Source organism: Lytechinus variegatus, chromosome 2 (assembly GCF_018143015.1).
Source record: "Lytechinus variegatus isolate NC3 chromosome 2, Lvar_3.0, whole genome shotgun sequence".
Classification (NCBI taxonomy): domain Eukaryota; kingdom Metazoa; phylum Echinodermata; class Echinoidea; order Temnopleuroida; family Toxopneustidae; genus Lytechinus; species Lytechinus variegatus.
The window spans coordinates 67,084,463-67,110,170 of NC_054741.1; the positions used below are offsets into that span (position 1 = coordinate 67,084,463).

General features: G+C 35.7%; 2 protein-coding genes across 2 annotated transcripts; one reads left to right on the plus strand and one right to left on the minus strand.

Moving 5' to 3' along the window:
* The first annotated feature begins 2,156 nt into the window (after positions 1-2,156).
* LOC121406926 (peroxisomal succinyl-coenzyme A thioesterase-like) lies at positions 2,157-10,709 on the plus strand. The gene is made up of 8 exons (XM_041597801.1): positions 2,157-2,627; positions 3,518-3,817; positions 4,475-4,709; positions 6,398-6,598; positions 8,591-8,702; positions 9,132-9,212; positions 9,876-10,014; positions 10,478-10,709. Exons 1-8 carry the CDS (start codon positions 2,246-2,248, stop codon positions 10,609-10,611), a joined length of 1,584 nt encoding a protein of 527 aa, XP_041453735.1. The 5' UTR covers positions 2,157-2,245; the 3' UTR covers positions 10,612-10,709.
* Positions 10,710-12,633: 1,924 nt separating this feature from the next.
* On the minus strand, positions 12,634-22,812 carry LOC121408730 (INO80 complex subunit B-like). The gene is made up of 8 exons (XM_041600339.1): positions 22,672-22,812; positions 20,219-20,420; positions 19,695-19,786; positions 18,159-18,325; positions 16,488-16,655; positions 15,083-15,139; positions 14,346-14,461; positions 12,634-13,441 (listed from the first exon to the last, which is right to left on the minus strand). The coding sequence occupies exons 1-8, from the start codon at positions 22,706-22,708 to the stop codon at positions 13,306-13,308; spliced, it is 975 nt and encodes a 324-aa protein (XP_041456273.1). The 5' UTR covers positions 22,709-22,812; the 3' UTR covers positions 12,634-13,305.
* Between the last annotated feature and the right edge of the window lie 2,896 nt (positions 22,813-25,708).

Consider the following 25,708-nt stretch of genomic DNA (forward strand, 5'->3'; position numbering starts at 1 on the left):
GTCCTGTTTTGCAACGAGTTGAGAGTGTAGTCTATTTTACACACCGGGAGTGTTCAAATTTAGCACTGAATATTAATTTATAAGAGATTTAATACATTCAAAATCATACATTAAAAAAATCATTACGAAATTTTTTTATTTCCAACATATTGTTGAATTAAATCACAACTAATGTTTATTAAAAGTTTTTTGTTTTCCAATAATTAAAAAAAGACTTGCAACTTATACTGATTTTTCATTGATCGCTCTGATTGGTCGAACGGGTGGGTGTGTCGAAGGCTCGCACTGTTCGACGATGAAGCAGCTGGGATTTTGCCTTGAAAGAGTTTAAATTATCAAGAGGGCAGATACCCCTTTTTCTATTAAAAAAAAACGATGTGAGATTTGTTGGATTTTTTTTCTCGCGTAAACTTGGTCTCTAAAATATATTGGTCTTGCTCAAAATTCATTTACAACAAATGATACTTTGTAACTTGCTTCCTTTTGCCAAAATACGGCAGTATAGTGGTTTATATTTTTGTCCTGCAATAAACTCCGTTTATTTACAGATAATATTTGAACTTACAGATAAGAATTATAGATAACTTTGTTTACCAATGTGCATAACCAGATTAAAATTGTTGGCTTGTATGTATAGTAGTACAGTTATAGATCGAGTAAGATACGTGACTAAATATACTAGTATTACTTTACACATTTTCTGATCATGGATCATAGCGTATCCAAGGGAGTGGTGCCCCCCCCTTAGGATTTTGATGACCATCGAGTTTATTTATCATAAATTTTATTGGAATGTGTTTCAAAGATGGTGACCTTTCACTTTTTCGTTTTTTGGTTTAGTTGTCAGAAACGGTTTGTCCCTCCTGACGAAGTTTGTCATGTAGGTACGCCGCTGCATGCTAGAAAACAAGTCAAAGCTCACCGCCATAGGACCAATATTGACAGATTGAAGAATGACAAAATAGGGGCGAGTCTCCTTTAATCGCCCCTCCCTTAATTTGTTGAGTAGCTAAGACAAAACAAGAAGGAAATGAAAATTAGAGTGTCAAAATGACTACGAACCACCTTTGATTTTCACTTGCCTATCACGGATTCATGAAATAAATGAGGTTTTCTGCACGGTGTGCTTTATTTTGTTTGTTATTTCCTTTATTATTATTGGATTAGACTTATTTCAAAAAGTTTTATGACACAGGACGCTGGATCCACATGTCAATCTAATCAATAGACCAATCAAATCGCAATCCTTACTTCAAAATCACCCCCGGCCCCCTCCCTCCCTTGTAAGTGCAGTCATTAATTCCTTCAATGGCTTTGCCGTTTCCCCTCAAACCCTTCAAAGACAAGTCCACCCTAGTCTACAACTGTAGACCCACATCTGCAGTGTGTGTCGCACAGCTGATTCAAGGAGTCTGCCTAGCAGACTAGGTCTACAGGAGCTGCAAATGGCTCGCTCCGCTCGCCCTTTCAGGCTGGTTTGCGAAGCAAACCAGCCTTCGCGCGCTGAGTTCCTACCTCACGAGCCATTCAGAGTCTGCATAGCACACTAAATCCACCCCAACAAAAAGTTGATTTGAATAAAAAGAGTAAAATCCAATAAGCATAACAATGAAAATTTCATCAAAATCGGATGTAAACTAAGAAAGTTATGACATTTTAAATTTTTTCTTAATTTCACAAGTTATGCAACTTCCTGGCTGGTATGCAAATGAGGAGAACATGACGTCATCCACACACTACTTCTTTTGTATTTTATTATATGAAATATGAAGTAATACAACGACTATTTATTTCCTCCCCGAACATGTGTAATCAGCATTGCTTAATACTACATGGTTCAGTAAAGTTGGTCCTTATTGTCAAATCTATAAAAAATGAAATAATGTTTAATTCGAACAATAAAAAAAAGAAATAGTGAGTGATGGACATCATCGACTGACTCACCTAGTTGTGCATCAGCTGTTTTGTGAAAAATAAGCGAAACTTTAAAATGTCATACTTTTCTTATTTTACATACGATTTTGATAAATTTTCAGCACTATGCTAGTTTGATTTTTCTCTATGTATTCAAGTCATCATTTTCCTGGGGTGGACTTGACCTTTCAGTGAAATATGCTTTCAACACGAGTGCATCCAACGGATATTGGCGAATATGTAGGAGTTCATAAATTTCCTATCAAAGTCCAAAGTCTAAAGCTATATACTTTTATTATGTAGCAATTTTATTTTTTTGGCAAGCTAATCAATGTATTCAGTAGCATGTCATGCGACCCGAATATACAAGTTAGGATATAACAGGATTAATACTTCGCCATCATACAAGAAAGAGACAGTCATGAATTTCAGGAATATCATGAATATTGGGAGAAAACTATTATGCGACGTAAGGATTCACAAAGTAAATCAACTAACCCGACATTTCAGTTGTAATCAAATCAGATTGTCTTCTTCAAAGCTTCATGTGTGTCCTCGTATTGGATTATCAGATCAATGTCTGGATATAAGGGCTGATGGGCTAGCAGCCGGGCAAACGGTGGAATTACGTTCAACGGTTTCCACTGAATGTGGGAGATATGAGTTCGAAGCTCATGCTCAGTATACGGCGAACGAGAAGGGGGAAATATCAGGTACCATTGTCGCCCCTGGTTGAAACTAAGTGAGACGTATGTTTTACATTCTTATAAAATAATCCGGAATCGTAATACTTGGTAAATGCACTGAAAGCGACTGAATCAACATGAACAAAACAATAATTATAACTCCGAATTTCCGATAGTCTTGAAGAAATAAATGCTCTTATTTGAACTACACCCCCCAAATCTGTTGCAATTGTATTTAGAGAAACTAGAGATGTACAAAATCTTTTATCTGAAATAGGGGACTATTATTCTTACAAAGTATTGCTTTTATTGATGAGTAACATTAATCTATAAAAATTACTTTGAAAACTTAAAAGATGTTGATGATGATATAACTCGCATAACAAGTAATTGCATGGCGAGACGACCGAGGGTGCCCCGCCCACCCTCTCGAGATTCTCAATTTCGCATGGCACACCCTATATGGGAGAGGGTTACCCCGTCCTCCCCTTCCCTGAGGGACCCCAAATCTCACGAAACCACCACCCATGGTACTTAGTATATTGTTATAAAAACCACTGGCAGATCGGGGGGGGGGGGTAATTAAAGCCGGTCCGTGCCTAACTCCCCTTTTGACAGGTACAATAGATATTTGTAACGTAATGTAAAATGCTGTTGAAAGAGAAGTGTGCCCCCCCCCCCTCCTTTGAAAGTGAAGACCTTTTTTTCTTTTGCCTTGTCCTTTTTGGTGGACGAAATGTCCTTATCTTTTTTTATAAAAACTTTTTTTGTATGGGGGGGGGCTTGTCAAATTTTTCCTCGGGATAATGTGCCCCCCCCCCCTCTTGGGAAATCCCGGATCCGCCCCTGGTAAAAAACACGAAATTGTCGTCATCATAGTTTCAGCTTCAGGCCTTATATTCTTCAATTTTATACAGTTAATGACGACCCTTCGGAAGGAGGCACATTCACAGGAATAGAGCCAATGGGATTACTTTCAAGAGTTCAGTCATTACCTGTGCATGCTGCCAAGTACCCAAGGCTATATATATTCAAACCAACCAATCCTTTGGTCTATACAATCTCAATGTATGATACAGACAGTGGCAAAAGCAACAGTATCCAGCAAGAAGAGTTGGACTCTGTCATTGTTGAAAGACACTTTGTTGCTCCGTACGTCGAGCATAGTTTCGTTGAATGTGGCAGGGCGATGGGGACACTTTACTTGCCGAAGAAAGGTATGTGTCGTCCATTACATTGGAATACTTTATTAAATCAATAAAAGACTTATCATTCGATAAATCAATGCATGTATTAATCAATCCATGTATTAATCAATCATGGAATACATCAATCGACCAAACCATCAAGCAATTAAGCAAATCACAAATCAAATGACCCAACCAACCGACCAATCGACCATTTTTTTTCTCTCGTATCATTTCATGCATCTTGTTAATATTTCATTTTGTAATTGCTGAAACGCATTAATATAAATTTCTATTATCTTTGAAGTTTGATGTATAATTTGTATAATTATATTTGTTATGGATTTATTGTACAATTTATAATCATGTTTCAAATAATTTGTACAACTTGCTTATGGAATGTGAACGTTTATTTTGATTTGAGAGAATACAATAAAACCTCCTTTAAAAAATCACTCTAATCAGTCATCAAATCAATCAATCAACGAATAGTGGATGAAACAACAATCATCAATGCATTTATTTTAGCTATCAATTCAAAACCAATCAAGCTATCAAGTACCAATGGATCACTCAATCAATCACTCAACTCAACCACTCGAACAATAAATCGATTCCCCATCCGAACAATCAATTATTTGTTCATCAATCAACAATCACTCCATATCGATTCATTCAACAATCCAGCTAACCAGTCCTCCCCTGTACCTCTTGTCATCGAGATGCCTGGATTAGGACCAACCTTTGCTCGTGATAGATTCCCTCTCCTTGCCTCACATGGTTTTGGAGTTTTCGAGTTCGATTACTTCCAGTCACTAAAGGACGATCTCCAGAATCACGGTAATGCCTACTTGAATTGCCGATTATTGATAGTAAGTTCTTTTATCAAAACTTATCAGGAAAATGTAATTAAAGCGTTGTGGTAATATAGAAATAAGAAATAAGTGAGGGAGTCAGCTGGAATATAATCAAATGAAATCTTTTAACTGTAGGCCTAATACACAGTGCGTCCCAGAAAAAAACGAAATGGAGATTTAGTGATGATTTATCATAACTTAATCATAAATCAAGTAGACAAATGACCTACCAACGTAAAGCTTAGAATCTCTTCTTTCATCTGATACTAGATTATTCCTCATTCACGCATGAGTGAGCAAAAACAATTCAAAGAAAGGATGCCAAAAACTCATTTGGCGGGGGTATCTAATTTTTTTTAAAAGTCACATGACTAAAAAGTTCAATATCTGCTCTTTTATTGGACACCTTGATAAAAAAAAATTGTCAAGAAGTAAAATAGTTATGATCCCTCAAAACAATGCTTGTATTTCCACAATTTCATTAAAGGACAAGTCCACCCCAACAAAAACTTGATTTGAATAAAAAGAAGAACATCAAACAAGCATAACACTGAAAATTTCATCAGAATCGGCTGTAAAATAAGAAAGTTATGATATTTTAAAGTTTCGCTTAAATTCACAAAACAGTTACATGCACATCCTGGCCGGTATGCCAATGAGGGGACTGGTGACATCACCCACTCACTATTTCTTTTGTATTTTATTATATGAAATATTTCAATTTTCTCCTCATTGTCATGATAAACAAAGTTTTATTCCTCTCTGAAAATGTGGAATTACCATTGTTTTAACATTTTGTGGTTCAACCAAGAGGGTCTTTATTGTCAAATCTGTGAAAATAGAAATTTTGTATAATTCAAACAATAAAAAACAAAAGAAATAGTGAGTGACATCATCAACTCTCTCATTTGCATATCTATGAGTTGTGTTGTGCATATAACTGTTTTGTGAAAAATAATCGAAATTTTAAAATATTATAACTTTCTTATTTCACATCCGATGTTGATGAAATTTTCAGCGTTATTCTCGTTTGATTTTTCTTTATTGATTAAAATAAACTTTTTCTTGGGTTGGACTTGCCCTATAAATAAACGTGTTTTCACCAGTTTCCCACAGAAGCTATCACGCGGTAACAAAAGAGTTTATGCATGGCTGATTGTCAACAAAACAGAGCGTCGAGTGAGTTTGAACGCTAGCCTGTAAAACCTCTTCATTTTATGAAAAAAATGAAATTCAAGCCTTTCGGGGTTTTTTTGTGGGACGCACTGTATAACGACATTTGTAATTCACTTGATAGGATCGTCAAAAATTGTGGATATCAAATTGATTTTGTTGGAAAAACATGAAAGTTTCAAACTTGTTTTTATTATAAATAAAACATAATAGCACAATAAACCCCGACTCTCATAAATAACTTTTAACCCCTTTTTCCTAAAAAAAAAAGGTTTCTGTCCGTTGGAATCCTCTTATAACTGTGTTGTGGGAACAGTACAAATTTTAACTTAAAGGTATTGTATGAAATTTGGCTACATCGATCACATTCATGTAGCATTTGCATGGGAGTATCTCAATGAAAAACATTCAGTTGTGGAGAGAGCTGAGGGTGGATTGTTTGTTTTGGAATTCAAGGGATAAAGTCACATTTCCTTCAACAACTGTTTCTCTACGAGAAAAATGCCTCAAATACGGGGAATGTAATGATTAGTTCATTATCTTATGTCTGTCTTAATCTTTGATATAGGATATTATAGAGTTTTCCCCGGGAACATCCAGATATAGACGAGAATCGAATTGGATTAAATGGTACTTGTTACGGTGGAACACTGGCCTTGAACGCAGTGTCTCGAATCCCCGACCTTCCGATCCAGTGTTTGGGTGTCCAAAGATGTATTGACTTTCTTGCCACGCACGTCGGTCTTGAGACTATCGATGGGAATATAATTGAACCGGCAGGGTTAGTCTTGTCATCTTGATTTTAAAAATGAGTTAATCGGTACGAAAAAGACAAAATCTCTGATCCACATGCCTATTTAGATACCAAGAGTTACTTAATTAGCTTTGGGGGCACAAAAAGACTTTCCAGTAATCGTCACATCCTTATTATTGTCAGTATTCCATTAAATGGCAATTCTCTGTAGGGAGGAAATTCTTATGTTGTAAAACCATGATTATGGTTTATATTTGGATGGTCAAGTCTGAGAGCAAAAAAATATACCTCCGTCGAAAGTCAAATGATAAATGACCCTTAACAACTACTTCATTCGTTCATTCATTCTTTCATTTCATTTATTCATTTGCTCATTTAAAGGTGTGGTCCAGGCTGGAGATATTTATATCTCAATAAAAAGAGTAAAATTCACAAAGCAAAATGCCGAAAATTTGATCAAAATCGGATAAAAAAATAAGTTATTGAATTCTAAAGATTTACATTTTTTCCAGTGAAACAGTGCTAGCCATGTCTTTATGAATATTCATTAGGTGGGCTGATGATGTCATATCCCCACTTGTTCTTTTGTATTTTATTATATGAAATTGGGTTTATTCATTTTTTTCTACCGAGAACTGGAAACATTTGGATTATATTGCCACATATTATTTCATCAGAATGGAGACACACCATTTACACACGTTTAAAACAAAGAAAAATTTGTGATTTCATGTCAAAACATATGTAAAAGGAAAGTGGGGATGTGACATCATCAGCTCACCTAATGAATATTCATGACGATGTGCACATAACCGTTTTCACAAAATATTGATAAACTTAAAAATTCAATAACTTTGTTATTTGCTACCCGATTTTGATGAAATTTTCAGCATTTTGCTTTGTGAATTTTACTCTATTTATTTAGAAATAAATATTTTTAGTCCGGACCATCCCTAATTTGGTCATTTTTTTATTGGTTGATTTATCTATTCGTCCTTAAATGCAATTATCTATCATTCTTTGTTTGCCCTTTACAACCCACAATAAGAGGAAAAAGCGTGGAACAAAACAAAATCAAAAAATCGTTCTTTTTATGTATGATTAATGTTGAAATTATAGTTTGGTTGCATATGTGCATTTGTGTTAGACAAGTCAACTCCAACAAAAAGTTGATTTTGATAGAAAGAGAAAATCAGACAAGCATAACACTGAAATGTAAAATAAGAAAGATATTACATTTGAAAGTTTCGCCTAATTTCACAAATTTTACAAGACAGTTATATGCATTGGCGGCGGAAGCCAAAAATTTTAGGAGGGGACAACCAAAAATTTTTTGACAAGCAAAAAAAAAAAATGGTTCTCAACCCCAAAATTTTAGGGGGGACGTAGGAAAATAAATTGACAAGCAAAAAAAAAAAAGGTCATCAACAACAGATTTAGGGGGGGGGACCGTCCCCCCCTCCTCAAATTTAGGGGGGACACGTCCCCCCCGCTTCCGCCGCCTATGGTTATATGCACATCTGTGGTCGGTATGCAAATGAGGAGACTGATGACGTCCTTCACTCGCTGTTTTATTATCTGCGTGAAATAAGAAACATTCTAATTTTCTCCTCATTGTCCAGTGAAACAAGGATTGTTTCCTGATCATAAAAATAGCATTGTTTAATCATATATGGATCAGTCAAGTTGGTCCTTATTTTCGAATTAAATATTATATAATTAAAAAAAAAGAAGAAATATTAGTGAGGGACATCGTCTGTCTCATTTGCCTGTCATCGAGTAGTGCATATAATTGTGATGTGAAAAATAAGCGAAAAGTCTTAAATGTCATAACTTTCTGATTTTACATCCGATTTTGATGAAATTTTAATGTTATGCTAGTTTGATTATTCTCTATTTTATTCAAATCAACATTTTTTTTCTGGGGTGGACTTGACCTTTAAATTTGGATCAAAGCTTAATTTTCAATGAAAAAGGATTAATATGAATGACTTATTGATATATGAATCATTTTTCTAGACCTATTGGTTTATACACCCGCATAACAAAAAGAGATGGCGAGGAGTGGTTCGAGTTTGATTTCGATCACATGGTTCATCATATTGATTACAGAGCAGACTTCATCCCACCAGTAAGTTTTCCATCTCTATAAATAAAGCAATGAAGACCATCAGCTAATTATCCATGTAATCAATGGCGGATCCAAGGGGGAGGGGGCACAACGGGCTCGTGCCCCACCCCCTTTAGAGGCAAAATTAAAGTCTGTAGTGTAAAAATGCCGTTAATACACAAGTGTGCATCCCCCTATTAAAAGTGAGGACTTGGGGGGGGTTGTCAAAATTTTCCTTTGGCAAAATATCCCCCCCCGTCCTTTAGAAAATTCAGGATCCGCCCCTGCATGTAATGAGAATTTACCACTAAAGGTGCATAAATCTGATGAGAACGATATTCATCAATCAATTATTGATTAGGTGACGCACCAAACTTGTTATTGATTTGCGAATTCTTTCTCAAATATTGGGTGCGAGTTAAACAAGAATTTCTTATTTTTTCTAATCAGGTAGAAGACATATCGATACCAACACTGTTATTGGTTAGTGGTGATGATCAACAATGCGCTTCAGAAAAGTGTCTAGCAAGGGTATGTTAATGCTTTCATCTTCTAATTTCTTCTATACCCCAGGGGCTGAAGAAAAGTGGGGGGGGGGGCTTCACCCCCCTTTCCCAAAACCTTGTACAAGAATTTAAAAATTACCATAGGATTGTGATTTTTTTTTTGCATGGTCAGCCCCCCTCCCCCACACATTGAAAAAAGTTCCGCGGCCCCTGTACCCATAATAAATGACCGGAACATGAGCATGATACCCGGGAATTTTCCTTTACTTTCCTTTAATACATTTCAAAAATGTTTATCTGCATGAAAAGACGATTTAATCAATATACCCATGCGGCATAAAATTCCTAAAGAATACCCTGACTTTTCAAGAAAACTTAGAAGCTATCTGCATTTCACATAATTCCAACTCGGGCGGGACAAGGGTTGTTTTTTTTTTTTAATGGAAGCAAGGTGTATTATGGTGACATGTTTTTAATATTTTTCACACTGGAATGAAATGTGCAATATTGCATTACGCGACCCCCACCTCTCTTTAACAAAACCAAACAAAAAACTCTTCACTTTTTTCAATATTTTTATTTTTCCTTCTTCCCCGCTACATGAAAAAGGTAGAGGGCAGTTGCCCCTCTACACCCTTGAAGCAATGGTCCCAACTATAGTGTGTAAAAATATCCGTTTCTCGAACAGGTTGCATCTCGTATTCACAGTGCAGGAAACAGCAATCTTCTGGAAACACATTACTTTGAAGGAGCTGGCCATCTTCTAGATTCACCCTACTTCCCTCTCTGTCGTCAATCTAAAGTTTATATGCCGAATATTGATGGAGGTAAATATAATCACATAATTTTCATGTAAAGGTAGAATGTCTCAGCATGCTATTTTCTAGATCTACCCTCATATCTCTGTCACCATAGAATTCTAAAGAAGGTATCAATACAACCCCCTCCTTATCCCCCCCCCCCCTCTGAACTGTTTCTGGCTATATGCCTCTCTCTCTCTCCCTATCTCTCTTTGTATCCTTCCTTTAATGCATTAGTTTGAATCTTCAAAATCATACAGATATCAATATCCCATATTATTCAATAATTGACTGATGTATAGAAAGCCTTTTAACATTCATTTATATTTCTTGATATAAATATAAACCCTGGGATATTATTTTTCTAGGTATCAAGCGTTTTATCAAGATATCAAGGTTATTATGACTTGCCAATTGCCATCATGGGCATTTTGCCACAGTAAAGCCATGATGGCAATCAATATTATTTCAAATTATTTTACCCTAACAGCCAAGCTGGTAAATTGGGGTGGTGACCCAGCTCTTCATGCAAGGGCTCTGGTGAAATCGTGGCAGAAAACAATCAGTTTCTATCAACGTCATCTCAGACCAGAGGAAGATTGGAGACAAGATTGGCATGATTAATCTTCATACAACAATAGCGGTACAAAGAATACTAACTGAAAAAATATATGAAAAGACTACAGCTACTACTACTACTACTACTACTACTACTACTACTACTACTACTACTACTACTACTACTACTACTACTACTACTACTACTACTACTACTACTACTACTACTACTACTACTACTACTACTACTACTACTACTACTACTACTACTACTTCTACTACTTCGTCATCTCAGACCAGAGAAATATTGGAGAAAAGATTGGAATGAATATCTTTCATACAACAATAGCAGTACAGAGCACAACGTATACTAACTTAAATGCATGCAACTACTACTACTACCACTGCTGCTACTACTGCAAATACTTCTACTTCTACTACTACTACTACTACTTCTACTTAGTAGACTACTACTACTACTACTGCTACTACTACTACTACTACTACTACTACTACTACTACTACTACTACTACTACTACTTCTACTACTACTACCACTACCACTGCTACTACTATTTCTACTACTACTACTACTACTACTACTACTACTACTACTACCACTACTACTACTACTGCTACTACTACTACTGCTACTACTACTACTACTTATATTACTACTACTACTACTACTACTGCTATTACTACTATTTCTACTACTGCTGCTGCTACTTCTACTACTACTACTGCTGCTATTACTACTATTTCTACTACTGCTGCTGCTACTTCTACTACTACTACTACTGCTACTACTACTACTTCTACTTCTACTACTACTACTACTACTGCTACTACTACTACTTCTACTACTATGTGTTTATGTGTACTATCTATCCACAAATGCGGTTTACAAAGTTTGCTTGCTAAAATATTTGGGTATTCCATCTGGGGTCTAATTGCAAAATAGCCACAAAATAATCATTCAAAAAGATAAAGCAAACTGCTTGACAGCTTGTTTATTAACTGACCCAAATTCAAATGTACCATCAAAATGATTATATGTATAAGATAGCTGCAACATTTGAAGTTTGAAGAGTTGAGGCAGCCATGGAGAACAGAAACTACTTTAATATCTTTTGTGAAAGTTAGACAATGTAGACACAAACACTGATTTTTATTTGTTCATTTGATTTTATTTACAAATGTTGACATCAAGATAAATACATGATGTATTGGATAATTGCACGAGGCATGTATTTGTTACCCAGTATCCCCCCCTTCCATTCCTAAGTTTACTAGGTTGATGCATGATGCTACTTAACTCACTTCCAGTGAAAGAACATAAAATAGCAAAATACTGGTCATTCTAAAGAATGTAGAAATAATTTATTCATGTGTACTGAAATCATAGCAGTGTTGCCAGTTCTATAATAATTATCATATTTGTAGCATAAGTTGGTCCTCATCTGATCAATATTTTGAAAATAGGTCTAATTTACTATAATTTTACCTTTTTTGACAATTTTCTATTTGCGCTATTGCTTTTCTTATTTGCAATTTTGAAAAACATTTCGCACTCTATTATAAAAGTCAAAATCAAGATGAAAATCAATATTAATGCTTGGCCCGATATCAGAATGGGATAAAGGATTACATAGGCCCTCATTCACATTCATTTTGTTCTTATTTTCATGACTCATGAGTTACGGTACTGATATACAACATGGCACAATTTTCTCAGAAAAACAATATTATTGACTCTGGTACGATAATTCAATATTATGAACCTGGTAACAGAGAGTCACAGTCACTGCATCTTAGAACAAACAAAAACCTGTTTTCAGAGATAGATAATATGTTAGAATCCAGATTTTACACCAAATAGTAGACATAAATTTAAGACCAAAACACTTAAGAGAATCAGTAGTAGGTTTGAGTAACTGAACTAAACAAACCTAAAAACAAGTGCTGGGTTTTTTATTGTAAAATATGTACATCTTTATGTTACTTTGTGGGGGTTTTTTTTATAGATTTTTCTAGAATATTGATACTAACTTACAGTGAGTCAGGATAAGTAAGTTTTTAAAGACATTTTCTTCAGAACATTTTAATAATTCATATTCATATTTGTACTTTGTGACTGGTTTTCAGCAATGCACAACCTTTACTTTTCAAATTTTTGCCTTTACAAAAGGCTGATAGAAAATAATGACGGTATCAATTCTAAAAGTTTAGTGAGAGTGCAGTATTTTATACCTTTGTAATAAGTTTCTACTTTATCTGTGTGCATATCAATACTTCATGTTCCTAAGGTGCTTCCTCGTGGTACACTAGGTGTAGAAGTTGACCACTGAACATATTGTCAGCTAATATGAAGATGATGGCTGCATAAATGGACTCTTTTTCATAAGAATCCTTCCTGACATGATGGTACATTGTTTTAATTTCTCACTTTAATGATCCACAATCCTGCCTATCACATGAAACACCATCTTTTCACAAGAATCTTTATAATAAATGTATGTTTCATCTGTCACTTGATTTTCAAGTCCACAGTGGTTTACTGTATAGAATGTCACCTCTTGATATGTAAAGATGCCAACGGCAATCTTGAGGTGCCACTATAATATACACTTTTCTCAAATGGGGGCAGCATAGTAGACTTCCATCTTTTTGTGTCAGACTGAAGAGAAAGACGCCTTTCCTCATATCAATAAAATATCCACAAGTCCATTTTCAAAGACACTTACAGACCGGAGACTATCACGTTGCACATAGTAATGTTTGATTCTTCCTGTAGCATTCTAGGCTGCAGAGAGGAACACCAGTCTTCGAGCAAGAATACTTTTTGGCATTGAGACATCCACTGACTCCACATTTTGTGATTGGTTTTATTGTCCTACAAAGAAAGAATATATAAGAACAATCCAAAAATAAAATGTAAAGAATACCAAGACATAAAGATAGAGACAGACTTCAACAAGACTTTAAAGGCCTATTTGCACATGGTAATAAATATAGTCGGGGTTTATTTTTCTCCAATAACAGTATGAGTATAACATTTGAGGTGCGTTTACAAAGGAAGTATTTTAAAGAACACTATAACATGAAGAAAAAAAGTTCCTGCCAATTCTGTGTGACCCAATAGTTTGTAATTAAATGGTTACAGTAATAATAGTAGCTTGAAAGGATAATTTTCTCTATTTTCAACCCTTTCAAAATACACATGGCTTTTCTCAAAGATATATTTTCTCTGAAAAGATTCATCATCTCGAATACCAATTTGTAGTTAATGAAAAATCTACCAATCCATCATTATAATGTCTTTTGAATGTCTCCTTTTGTAAAACATGATGTTCTTGTGGGATGTAGCAAGAAATAATTATTGCAGACGGGCAAATATCGCATGCAACAATAAGTTACAATAGCCCCCCACCTCTTGTAAATTTTATTGTATTTTCCAAGGAAGTTAAGAGAACGTAAAGATAAGATAATTTTCGGAATACCTTGTAACTTGATATTTTATCTTGCGCACAGACATAATATGCGCCATTTATACATTTACGCAATATCATATCTCTGACATCATACGCGCTCAGTGAAAGTTACAAGAAAAGTTAAGACAATTTTCGGAATACGGATTTTATTGTAACTCTAAAGATACAAGAATATTTCTCTTAAGATAATTTTCAGAATACGGCCCCTTTACTAAATTACTCACTACCTTAAAGGGAACTTGACAAGTCAAAGGCTTGGATTAAAGGCTACATCATATATAAGAGCAATATCAATGGATTACTTACAGAGGTTGTGTTGTTGGTAGAGGAAATTCATAGCCAGCTGGGTAAGAGAGAGATATACATGTGCTATTGTCACAGTATCGTATGTGAGGAACTTCCAGGTTTCGCTTCAGTTTAGCCTAAAAAAAATGAATATTGGATTAGTGGAGATTTAAACATGATTTTTTTTCTTCAAATTAATATAAGCAGCAAATGAGAGCAAAAAAAGAAGAAATTTAAAGCATTTACCACAAACGAGGCAAAGTAAAAAATAAAAGAAATTTCCTGACCACCCCCATCATATATTTACAAATGTAGGCGTCAACACTTGTTTTCTTTTAGTTTTAGGCAACGAAAAAGCGTGAGGCGGTTATATGCAACTGCTACTGTATAATTTGTAATTCCTGCTGCTCTGTGGTTTGTAGCCCATGTAATCCAACATGTCACATCATTGACAAACATCCGTTACAGACATAATTATAATAGTCAGTTCTTGTATAGTGCATAACACATTATGAATAACATCTCTATGTGCTTCAAAAGGACTTGGATATTATTATTACATAAAAAAAACATCCTTTAAAAGACCGTAATTCACCTAATTTGAGGCAAAACTTTGCAGTAGGCATTCTTATTTGTAACAATATGTTATGTATTAGTGGTGATAAGGTCTCCTGTTTGAAATGCACAACCTGGACATGTAGCCAGTCCATAACATATTTATTTAGTTCAAAGTAATTTCTTTACATAAATCTTCTTACCTTAGCAGCCTTTAATTTAGCATCCTGTTTCTTGAGCAGTTTCTCTATTGTTTGTTTCTGTAATAAAAGAATATATAAAGGCTTGATTCCACATTTGTATTTTTTTCTGTACCTCAAGAAGGAATCTTGATAAGAGCATAAAGAGCAATGATACAAACAATCTGGTGTTGAAGTATCTGATAGAATTACACAAGTGAGCTCATGGAAAGGTTCGACTTGGAAGAAAATGCTGTTGTGGAGGGGTGGTGGTTTGAGATGGATGGACCCCATATTGAGGAGGAAAGACAATGAACATATGAAGAGAACACATGTGGCAGCTGAGAGTGGACGGCATTAGAGGAAAGGGAAGAAAAAAAAATATGTGGACAGATATGGTGAAGAAGGAAAGCAATAAGGTTTGTCTGAATGAGGAGGATGCTTGAAGTCCCCATCACATAGTTCCATTCAAGCCTTGTGTGTGACTTGCGGGTAATTATTTTTGCTACCCGCATGTCGCCCACACTGACAGTATCTCGCATGCATCTCACATTCAGTTGCCTGCAGAAGCGCACACAAGTCTGATTTGCAGGCAGAAAGGTTTTGAACAAGCTCAAAATTCTGTTGCAGGTGAGTTGCAGGCAAACACCTGCAACTCAACCACAAGGCTTGCATGGAACAGTGTGACAGGGCCTTAAAGCAGGAAGTGGAAGGAGGGAAAGTCAATGATCCTTTACTAACAGGAATATGCAGAAGTCACTGACATAAATGACAACTGTTCAATGACTTTTAAATAAAGTACAGTAATATGCAAAATGAATAAAACATGCAGATTATATTGGGCATCCACAGGAATGGGCAACTTTTTTGAAGTAATTCGTTATGTATCACGATATTGACATTCCTGGGTCAATCTATGTGAAAAAAGTAAATAGTCTGGCTTAATTGTAGATATGAAGTTTCAAGCAATGGAAAAAAAATGTTTGGGAAATTACATGGGTTGCACAAGACTTGCTCACCATACAGCAATTAATATTCATGGATACTACTACATTTGATAAACAAAAGTAAGAAAACCATCTAGAATGGGCCCTTGTGAAAACAAAAATTTGTTATTTCCTATGGCCAAAAGTGTGTTGAGTTATTTCCAATTGCAACCCTAAAATAATTCTGAGGGAATACTGTCATTTTTTTTATTTGCTATCGCATTAGTGACACTGGTTATCATACTGATGATACTTAAACATTCCAGCCGTTTGTTTGCTTCTCTAGTACAAATGTAGCATGATAATTGTGATGATCATTGAATCTAATTGTCGGAATTTCGAAAATTGCAATATCTGCAGGGAAAAGTTTGTTAAAGACACATCCAAGAATTTGAATAGCTTAAACCAATCCCATCTATTGACCTTGATTTTAACATGCGTACCTTGCTCTCTTCCTGTTTACGTCTTTCTTGTACTCTCCTCCTCTGAGCTTTTTGAGCTTTCTTCTCGATCATTTCCTCGGTCATCTCTGGAATCTTGCCCTGAGCACCGAAGAAGGGCGATGGTATTAAATCATCTTCCTCTGCTGCCATTCTCTTCAAGAGGGATTTCTACAAAACAAAATGGAAACCAACAATCAGATAAGGGGCACAAAGTCTGATGAAAAAGCACAGTTGAATTCACAGTTGCTTTTGGCATAGATATCACATTGATTAGATCTAGCTTATGGGATTTCCACTCCTGCTATCTTCATATTATATTGGATGGCTCAGAATGGGACACCAGAAATATTTCATGATTCACATACTATAGCAAAAATCAAGGATGGGTATGATATCAGTCACAAGGAGTGAAATATTTCTTGTATCCTATGAGAAATAGCCATGCAATGTAATCATGACCTTTAGTATGATAATTTTTACTCAGTAGACCCTGCCATATGGCAAGATATTACAAAGCTAGTTTTGTAGACAAACCTATGGGGGAAATTATTAGATTTCAGCACATTGTACAACATGCTCTTATACTGCACAGGCAAATGATACAACAAAATATAAGTCGTGCTTTAAATGGACCACTAAAAGACCTATATGTGATTAATCATTCAATATCATGTGCATGTTTGCACTTAAACTTGACGTCACATCAGACTTCTAATTCAGAACTTTTCTAATTCCCCCCTTCACCAGAGTCCAGCAACATAAAACATGTATGTACTATTAATGGTAACTCTCTAACCAACTATAACCCTGCTACACAAGTAATGGGTTTCTATGGGATTTTACCTGAATGACAAGCTACTATGATAAAAGAGCGCTGAAGTGATGATGTCACAATAAACTTCATAGTAAATGAGGCAACTTCTTTTAACTTTTATAAATAATGAAAGACAATCACAATGATCAGCTTTTGCAATTTTCATGAGGACAGACAAATAAAAATATCAGCTTTAATATTATATACAAACAAAACAATAAACAAAGAGATAATTTGGTTGAAAGGTAAAAACTCAGGGTATCTGTGAAGTATACATTAGAAATTAACTTGAACGACTAAATTTTCACATGAAGATATATTGTAAGTTAGAACTGGAGACTGCGATCTGGTTTCTGAGATAAATTCCATACCTTAAATAGATAAACAATCCAGCTGAAATTTTATGAGGACTGAGTCACAATATTCATGAGCAAACAACCACATAAACATATACACATTAAAATACACTTTCTCTCTTTTTATATTTTCTTGGTCTAATTAACACTTTGTCTAAACCCACATGGTCTAACATCATAAGACCTGGGGCAAGTAATACAAAATAAACATGGACAAAATGGTTTCCCCAGATTAAAACGGCCAATCTAGAAATCACACTAAAATGATTTCAGATCAAATGATTTTAGCCAACACCCATATGATCTTGTAGTGCCAACCCTACCCCCCCCCCCCCATTTGAGACAAATGGGAAGACATAGACTATAAGGTATAGTGCCAACAGTCCTACACATGAATATTGACAGATTTTTCGCAAATGGGGACACACTGGTTGAAGTGGCTCTCTCATTCACAAATTTTGGGCTATTCCTAAATAGGGACAGTTGGCAGATATACATTACCTGTCTAGCTGTAAGGAGAGATTCATCTTTGGGTTTTGGTATCTCTCCATACTCGTCTAACTTGCCAGCCTCTAGGGCATCTAACCAAGCCTCTTCTTCTGCTTCTTCTTTAGAAAGCTTAGATATTGATTTACTGCTACCTTGAGATACGGGACTTGGGGTAGCTCCTATGAAGTAAAATTGATAAATAAATGAAAGGGCAGTGTACAAACTTTACATAAAAGGAGATTTGAATTATGAGAATTAAAGTAAAGGGATGTTCACCATACAAAATAAATGAAAGGCTGAAAATGATCTAGTTTGGTTTGACAGTCATCTTTTTCTACATAACAAATTATCATGGAAAAGAAAACTCCATGACATATAGAGAAATTGTGGCAAACACCAGTGGAAAACTATTGCCAACATGTAACAATTTGCATGATCATTAAACAAGGCACTCAAAACTGGGTTAGGAAACACCTGTGAATACTCGGGACTAGCTGAAACATATATTGCATTGGAAAGAAACTGGGCACCATTTTAAGTTGTGATTGATCTAAACGATATCAAATATGGAGAGCTTGTAACCCAATCATTTAGATATCATGTGCACATACATGCATTATTGACAAACCAGTATGCTGATTTTCATTTACAAGGGAATGTTGTGTAAAATTCTTATATGAAGTAATGAAATTTATGGACATTCCTATTTGAGATTGATTAGATCGATTGCAACTCTTGGTGAAATGGGGCCCTAAGGCAAAAAAAAAAAAGATTGGATCATTTCCCAGTGCAGTTTTGGAAATGATCTTTCAGAATTTCCTTGAAGAAATTGAAAGTTTCATTTTTGTTTTCACCTGTGATTTCCATAACAATGGAAAATCACTGTCACTGATCATTCGCAAAATAGATTTCCATTCATCAGAGTGCTCACAAAAACATACTACACCAAAATAGCATTGATTGACACCATAATTCCTCAAGATATTAATATAATATCAATGTTGCAGTGTTGTTTGAAATCAAAAGGTTTTTTTATAAGACATCTTTTTTTAAACTCAAATATGAGGTGCTTTATAAAACTGTTCGGGAAATTACGCCTGACTTCATGCATGGCTAGAACCTGCTCAGTCATGTCTAAAGCAATTTGTAACTTTATGATAAGTTTGTAGCTTTATGAAACAGACCCCACCTCCTGGAATGGATATTTACTATCATTCGGGAAAGAATCAGGGGGTTTTCCGTCTTGAAAGTTGTTTGCAAAGTCATGCATGACTTTATGCATGAGAAGAATAGAAAGTGCCAAAATGTGAGCTCAAATAAATTAATGAAATATCACAAACCACGACTTTATTTCAAACGATTTCATATAGAGGTAAAAAAAATTATATACCCAGAAAGTAAAATTGTCAAAGTTTGTAGACTTCAGCTTGAGCTTATATGATTGACTCACACAATTCATGTGCATATTCCAGTCATTCATGATGTTGTGGATAACTTTATGAAGAGGTTTTTATATGAAACAGCCCCCCATGATGAGGATGGACTTACCCCTCCATGTGTCATTACTGCTATCACCATGCAATCTATCTTCATCCTCACTCGGTTCATCTGATGATGCAGTCACGCTTATCTTATCAAAACTGAAGAGAAATAGCACCATTTCCATTTAGCAGTTTAATCACTTGGAGTTCTCCAGTATGTACACATAATTCAAATAAATAAAATGTGACATGTTAAGCTTTTCTGCAATATTTATTGTTCTAAAATGTCTTAAGATTAACATAGATGACATTTTTAGCATTTTGGCTTGTATAATTTTACTCTATTTATTTATATATAATTATTTTCAAGCCGGAGTTCTTCCCTCATACTTGCAAGAAATTTGAGATCTATTACTGGTCTGCTTCTTGCTAGGAAAATCAATTAATCAAATGTGTTTTTTCATCAAAATTTGCAATGGATTAAAAATTCATGACTGAAATTTGTGCCAGACTGCAAATAGAGTTTCTTGTACCCTTAGGAGAATAAGTGCTAAATGTGAAAAATATTCACAGAAAGTCTGTAGTCTGTACCTCTTCGTCCTCAATGTCTGGCCACCAATTTTGATCTTGAGTTTTAGCTGAGGTTTGCCAGTCAATGAATCGGTGGCTTCTACAAGTTCACTTTGCCCTGTATCTGAACTTTGACCTCCACTTCCAGACTCGCGATGCTTCTTATGCTTCTTGTGTTTATGTTTCTTGTGCTTCTTGTGAGGCTGGGAACTGCTAAGATCATCTAGAGCAAAAATAATAAGTAAAAGTTATGAAAACATTGCTACCGCAATCGCGTTGATTATAAATAATTATTAGTAGTATTATAATAATTATTTGTAATCACGTATTGAATTTTAATTTTTGTGAAATAATAATTTTTATCTATAAAATATTATTCAAAACGGCATTTTGTAACATCACTAAATCGAAGGTACGTCATAACGAAAAGGTTGAAGGGTCAGGCCTATTGTATTTGCTTTGTTGACAAATGGATCGAGGGATCTACACAAGATTGGTCTAGTAAGAAATCTCTCATTTTTGCCATTTAAAGTGAAATTATTGTTATCCCTTTCTACGCATTAGGCATATGAAGGTTCATAGATAAATAAAATTCACTCGTACAAACCGATTTCACCCTCCAAATATGGATTTCCTAGGGGAATCCATCCTGGCGTGTATCTCGCTTGCGTGTCTATGGGAAGAGTGTCAAGGCTCCATGTCTATGTCAAAACATATATCATTATGTCAAAAAATATCATTATGGAGTCCTCAAGGCTAGTCTGACTGAGAATTTGAATAACGTCGAGATTGGAGCAAATTACAGCCGTTCCTGAATGTGATATTTGGAAAACCAATATGCATAAGGCTTTGCAACCAATTTTTGAATTCTGGTGGGGAAATTTGCTCCAAGTCAGCCAGTGCGAAAAGGCGGATCCATGATTTTCCAAAAGTGGGGGGGGGGCATATTTTGCCACGGAAAAATTTGACAAGAAAAAAAAGGTTTTTAACCAAAGAATGAAAATTCATTCACAAAAAAATTTAATTAAAAAAACAAGGTCTTCACTTTCATTAAAGCCTTTAAGGGGGGGGGGGGTACCGGTACTTCTGTTTTAATGGCATTAGTCATGTTAGTAATAACCTACTCAAAAGGGTGGGTAAGGGCCGGCTGTGCCCCCGCCAACTGGATCCCGATGGATCTGCCACTAGGCCTACCACCACTTGTTCACTGCTACCACCCTGCCTGTGTGGAATTTAGAGGTAGGACTATGGTATGCCAATGTTGTACAGAGCACACACTTTAAAAAAACATTAAAATATCACTTTTGTGACCAAAATTACTAACTTCCATACAGTTGCAATTTATTTTTCATTAGTAACTTGGGAATATTTTTTTTCATTCACCAGAGCGCTCAAAAACTTGAACTTTGGGCATATATTTGTGTACGCCCTCTATTGGTGGAAAGTAATATGGAAAGAAAATTTTCATTTTTTGATCTCCATTTTTAATTAAGAAAAAAATGATTTAAGAATCAAATTTAAATAAGAGCCAAGTTGTATGAATAATAGGTGTAATGGAAACTGTCAGTGCAGTGTAAAAAAAATCAAGCACTTGCCCCAAAGAAAAAGAGAAAATAAGCCAAACATTGCCACCCTTATTTCGCCACACATGGAGATATAACTGAGAACAAGGTTATATTATAACCTTGTTCACTGAATGAGTGCCTACCACCAGTGTTTTGGGCTGTGAGAAAAGGGAGACAGTGTGAACATGACACCAGGGCCAGCGCCAGGCTAGCAGCGGTGAAAGCGCAAGAAAGAATAAGATTAAGAAAAGAAAAGAGGTAAAAAAAACGGCCAAATCGTGGTTTTGGGAACCACTCGTACTAGATTTGTGTACGCGCACTTGTGTAGGCCTACAAAGTGAATGGAGGTGGAAATAGGGAACCGTGCGTGTGACTGAATAAAGCGCTGCTGTATGAAGTGAACGGTGGTTCCCTATATCACGATAATGCCAAAAAAACAAGACAAAGAAAAAAAGGAAAGATTAACAGAAAAGAAATCAAAATGGGAGAAAAAAATGGGGAAAAATAAGAAGGAAAAAAAGAAAGTCATGAAAAAAGTAAAAAATTTAAAATAGAAAAAAAGGATGAAATTTAAAGAAAGACATGAAAGAAGCTTTTCTGCCATAGAATCAGGGCTCCAAATCAAAGCAGTGGCAAAAACTGATTGCCAACAAACCACACGACAGAAGAAGGAGAAGAAAGAAACTTCGAAGCTCGCGAAACGCGAAGCCGGCCCAATTATTGAAATGCCCGGTCGTGGACATGGTGAGGTAATCGGCAGTTGAGCTACCGCCTACGGGCTGGCCCCCGCGCGCCACGGCCCAATCTGTCCATCGGCATCGATCAGTGAGTGGGTCCTGCTGACTCCTGAAATAAAAAATATTTCACCATTACTTAGTCCATTACATCAGTCTTGAATAAGAAAATTACCATTTCCAGCAGCATTTGAGTCCTTCCATTTTCCCATAGTTAACAATTTCTTACAGGTACCGGTACACTTTATCTTGATCAAGAAATAGAACCAAAATCAGAGACGAGGCAACGCATCGTAATTCAGTAAAAACGCCAAAATGGTACGGTATCTTGAAGAAAAAAAAAAATGGGAGGGGCTGGGGGGGTACCAAATAAAGGGAAAGACAGCACCAGGCCAGGGGGCAGCAAGAAAAAAAAAGAGAGAGAGAGGTGAATATAAGAAAGTAATTAACTTTTCTAAGTAAAGTAAATACATAACCATTACAATATATAAATGAATGGATGGATGGATGGGTGCATGGGTTGGTGCAGTCCCGGATGGGTGGGTGAGTCGAGTGAATGAATGAAATACATAAATATATGAATAAGTCAATGAATAACTGAATATTTAAACAAATTTATAAACAAATAGATAAATAAATAACACAAGGCAAAAGCAATTTTGTGTCTCGCCCACTTTTTGCGAGGGCACGCAAGAGAATTATATCAAACTTCATTGTGAAATGACTGGGAGGGAATAACACTTGTCATACACTTTAATGTTGACCTGAAAATGACCTTTGACCTTACCATGTGTCCTCCGACTGCAGCATGTACGTCCCGGCCCCAAGTCTATATAACATCCAAGTTTGGTTGAAAAGTGACTTACAGTTTTGGAGTTATTAAGTGTCATAAGAGAGTCTTGGATGTAAACTTTAATTTTGACCTGAAATGAACTTTGACCTTACCATGTGACCTCCGACTGCAGCATGGCATGCACGTCCCCCAAGTCTATCTAACATCCAAGTTTGGTTGAAAAGTGACTTACGGTTGTGGAGCCGGGTTGTGGAGTTAGATGTCATAAGAGAGTCTTGCATTTAAACTTTAACGTTGACCTAAAAATGACCTTTGACCTTACCATGTGACCTCCGACTGCAGCATAACATGCAGGTCCCCCAAGTCCATCTACCATCCAAGTTTGGTTGTAAAGCGACTTACGGTTGCGGAGTTAGGTCATAAGACTGAGAGTCACGTTGACCTGAAAACGACCTTTGACCTTACCATGTGACCTCCGACTGCAGCATAACATGCAGGTCCCCCAAGTCCATCTACCATCCAAGTTTGGTTGAAAAGCGACTTACGGTTGTGGAGTTAGATGTCATAAGAGTCTTGCATGTAAACTTTAACGTTGACCTGAAAGTGACCTTTGACCTTACCATGTGACCTCCGACTGCAGCATAATATGCAGGTCCCCCTAGTCCATCTACAATCTAAGTTTCGTTGAAAAGCGACTTACGGTTGTGGAGTTATGTGTCATTACAGGTATGTGATGGACGGACGACATTTGGATCCCTAAGTCTCGCCTTCACCTCTGGTGGGCGAGACAAATATAAATGAGAATGATAGAAAGAAAGAAGGAAAGAAAGAACGAACGAACGAACGAAGGACGGACGGAAGGAAGAAGGAGGGAAGGAAGGAAGGAAGGAAGGAAAGAAAGAAAGAAAGAAAAAAAAAGAAAGAAAGAAAGAAAGAAAGAAAGAAAGAAAGAAAGAAAGAAAGAAAAAAAAAAAAAGAAAGAAAGAAAAAAGAAGAAATTATGAAAAGATGAGAAAGAAAAAATTAGGCAGTTTGACGACTAATAGCAGTGATTGTGTTCCTCAAGGACATAGTTCTAACCATTTTTTGGGGAAATTATTTGCAGTGTTGTGATCCACAGGCCATAGCAGCCTCCTCAGAGGTTTAATGCTTGCCATCAAACCATCTGGTGTGCCCAACACTGATGCATTCATGAGCTAAGTCAATCCATCAGATAGTTATCAATTAGTGTGAGAAAGATTTTTTTTCATTTATAAATGACTCTGGCCCAAATTCACAAAGGTGGTTTCCATTGCACAAAACCATGGATATGCAGATTTAATGTCCATAAACTGCATTTATTTCATTGTGTGCACAAAGAAAAATCCAATTATAAACATACTTTTTGTAACAAGTGCTAAAATCATGCATGAATTAAGCGCAATAATATGACAAATTTGCACAGTTCATAGTTAGGTACAATGGCTCAATTGAAAGCACCTCTATAAAATCAGGCAAGAAATTCCTCAAAAAGGTGGTGGCACCAAAATTGGTAGCCTAGCTACAAAATACGAAAAGTAAAAAAGCCTTTAAAATACCCCCCCCCCCCCCCCCCCCCAAAAAAAAAATGAAATAAAAAAAACATTACTATGTCAGTCAACAGGTCACACAGCAAGGGTGAAAAACTTCGTATTTCAAAGTAAAATCATATGAACAAAAACAACAGCAAAACACAAGCGATAGAGACTTAATAAGAAAGGACAACCTATATCTGAGATCTCTATCTCAAAAAGAGAAAACTGTTACATTATGTCAAAGGGAAGAGTATTCAATGGGATTGAAATCAAAGGTTGACTGCAATTTTCCCAATATATTTCACTTAATATCTGATCTAGAATTATCTCACCATGCCCACCCCTGAACAAACAACATTTCACATTCATACGGTTTAATCATCATTTTATTTACAATATATCAATTAATTAATCAGACATTACACTCACATTTTACAAATAAAGAAGGCATAAACAATAAACATACCAATTTGACACATTATTGTTCCACTAAACAGAAGTGAAGATGATATTGGAACCATAGTGAATAAATCCACTTTACAAAAGTGGTATTATTTGTGTTGGGTAAGATACTTTACATTTCCAGGGCATCTGAACAATTTTCAAAATTTGCATAGAAGATTATTTTCCATTCTGATTTTTTTTATGGACTATCAAACCTTAATTTCAAATAACTATAACCTTCTGAATAATAAAATCATTTTTTCTTTTTATCTAGATTATTAAACTTATATAACAATGCAACAAATATTTTGGTTAATGAATCTTTTTTTTCGCATACAAACACCTTGGTACATGCCTTTAGCGTATTTCAGAAAAATAAATCTTTCAGAGTATTCAAACCTTTGGAATAATGTCACCTTTCA

Coding starts and splice junctions, on each gene's coding strand:
- LOC121406926 (XM_041597801.1), top strand. CDS start 2,246: ATGTATTCAGTAGCATGTCATGCGACCCGAATATACAAGTTAGGATAT. Junction 3,818..4,474: donor ACTTTACTTGCCGAAGAAAG/GTATGTGTCGTC, acceptor TCAACAATCCAG/CTAACCAGTCCTCCCCTGTA. Junction 9,213..9,875: donor CAGAAAAGTGTCTAGCAAGG/GTATGTTAATGC, acceptor TTTCTCGAACAG/GTTGCATCTCGTATTCACAG.
- LOC121408730 (XM_041600339.1), bottom strand. CDS start 22,708: ATGGGAAAATGGAAGGACTCAAATGCTGCTGGAAATG. Junction 19,787..20,218: donor CAGACATTGAGGACGAAGAG/GTACAGACTACA, acceptor ATTTCTCTTCAG/TTTTGATAAGATAAGCGTGA. Junction 16,656..18,158: donor CTCTCCTTACAGCTAGACAG/GTAATGTATATC, acceptor TTTGTTTTGTAG/AAATCCCTCTTGAAGAGAAT.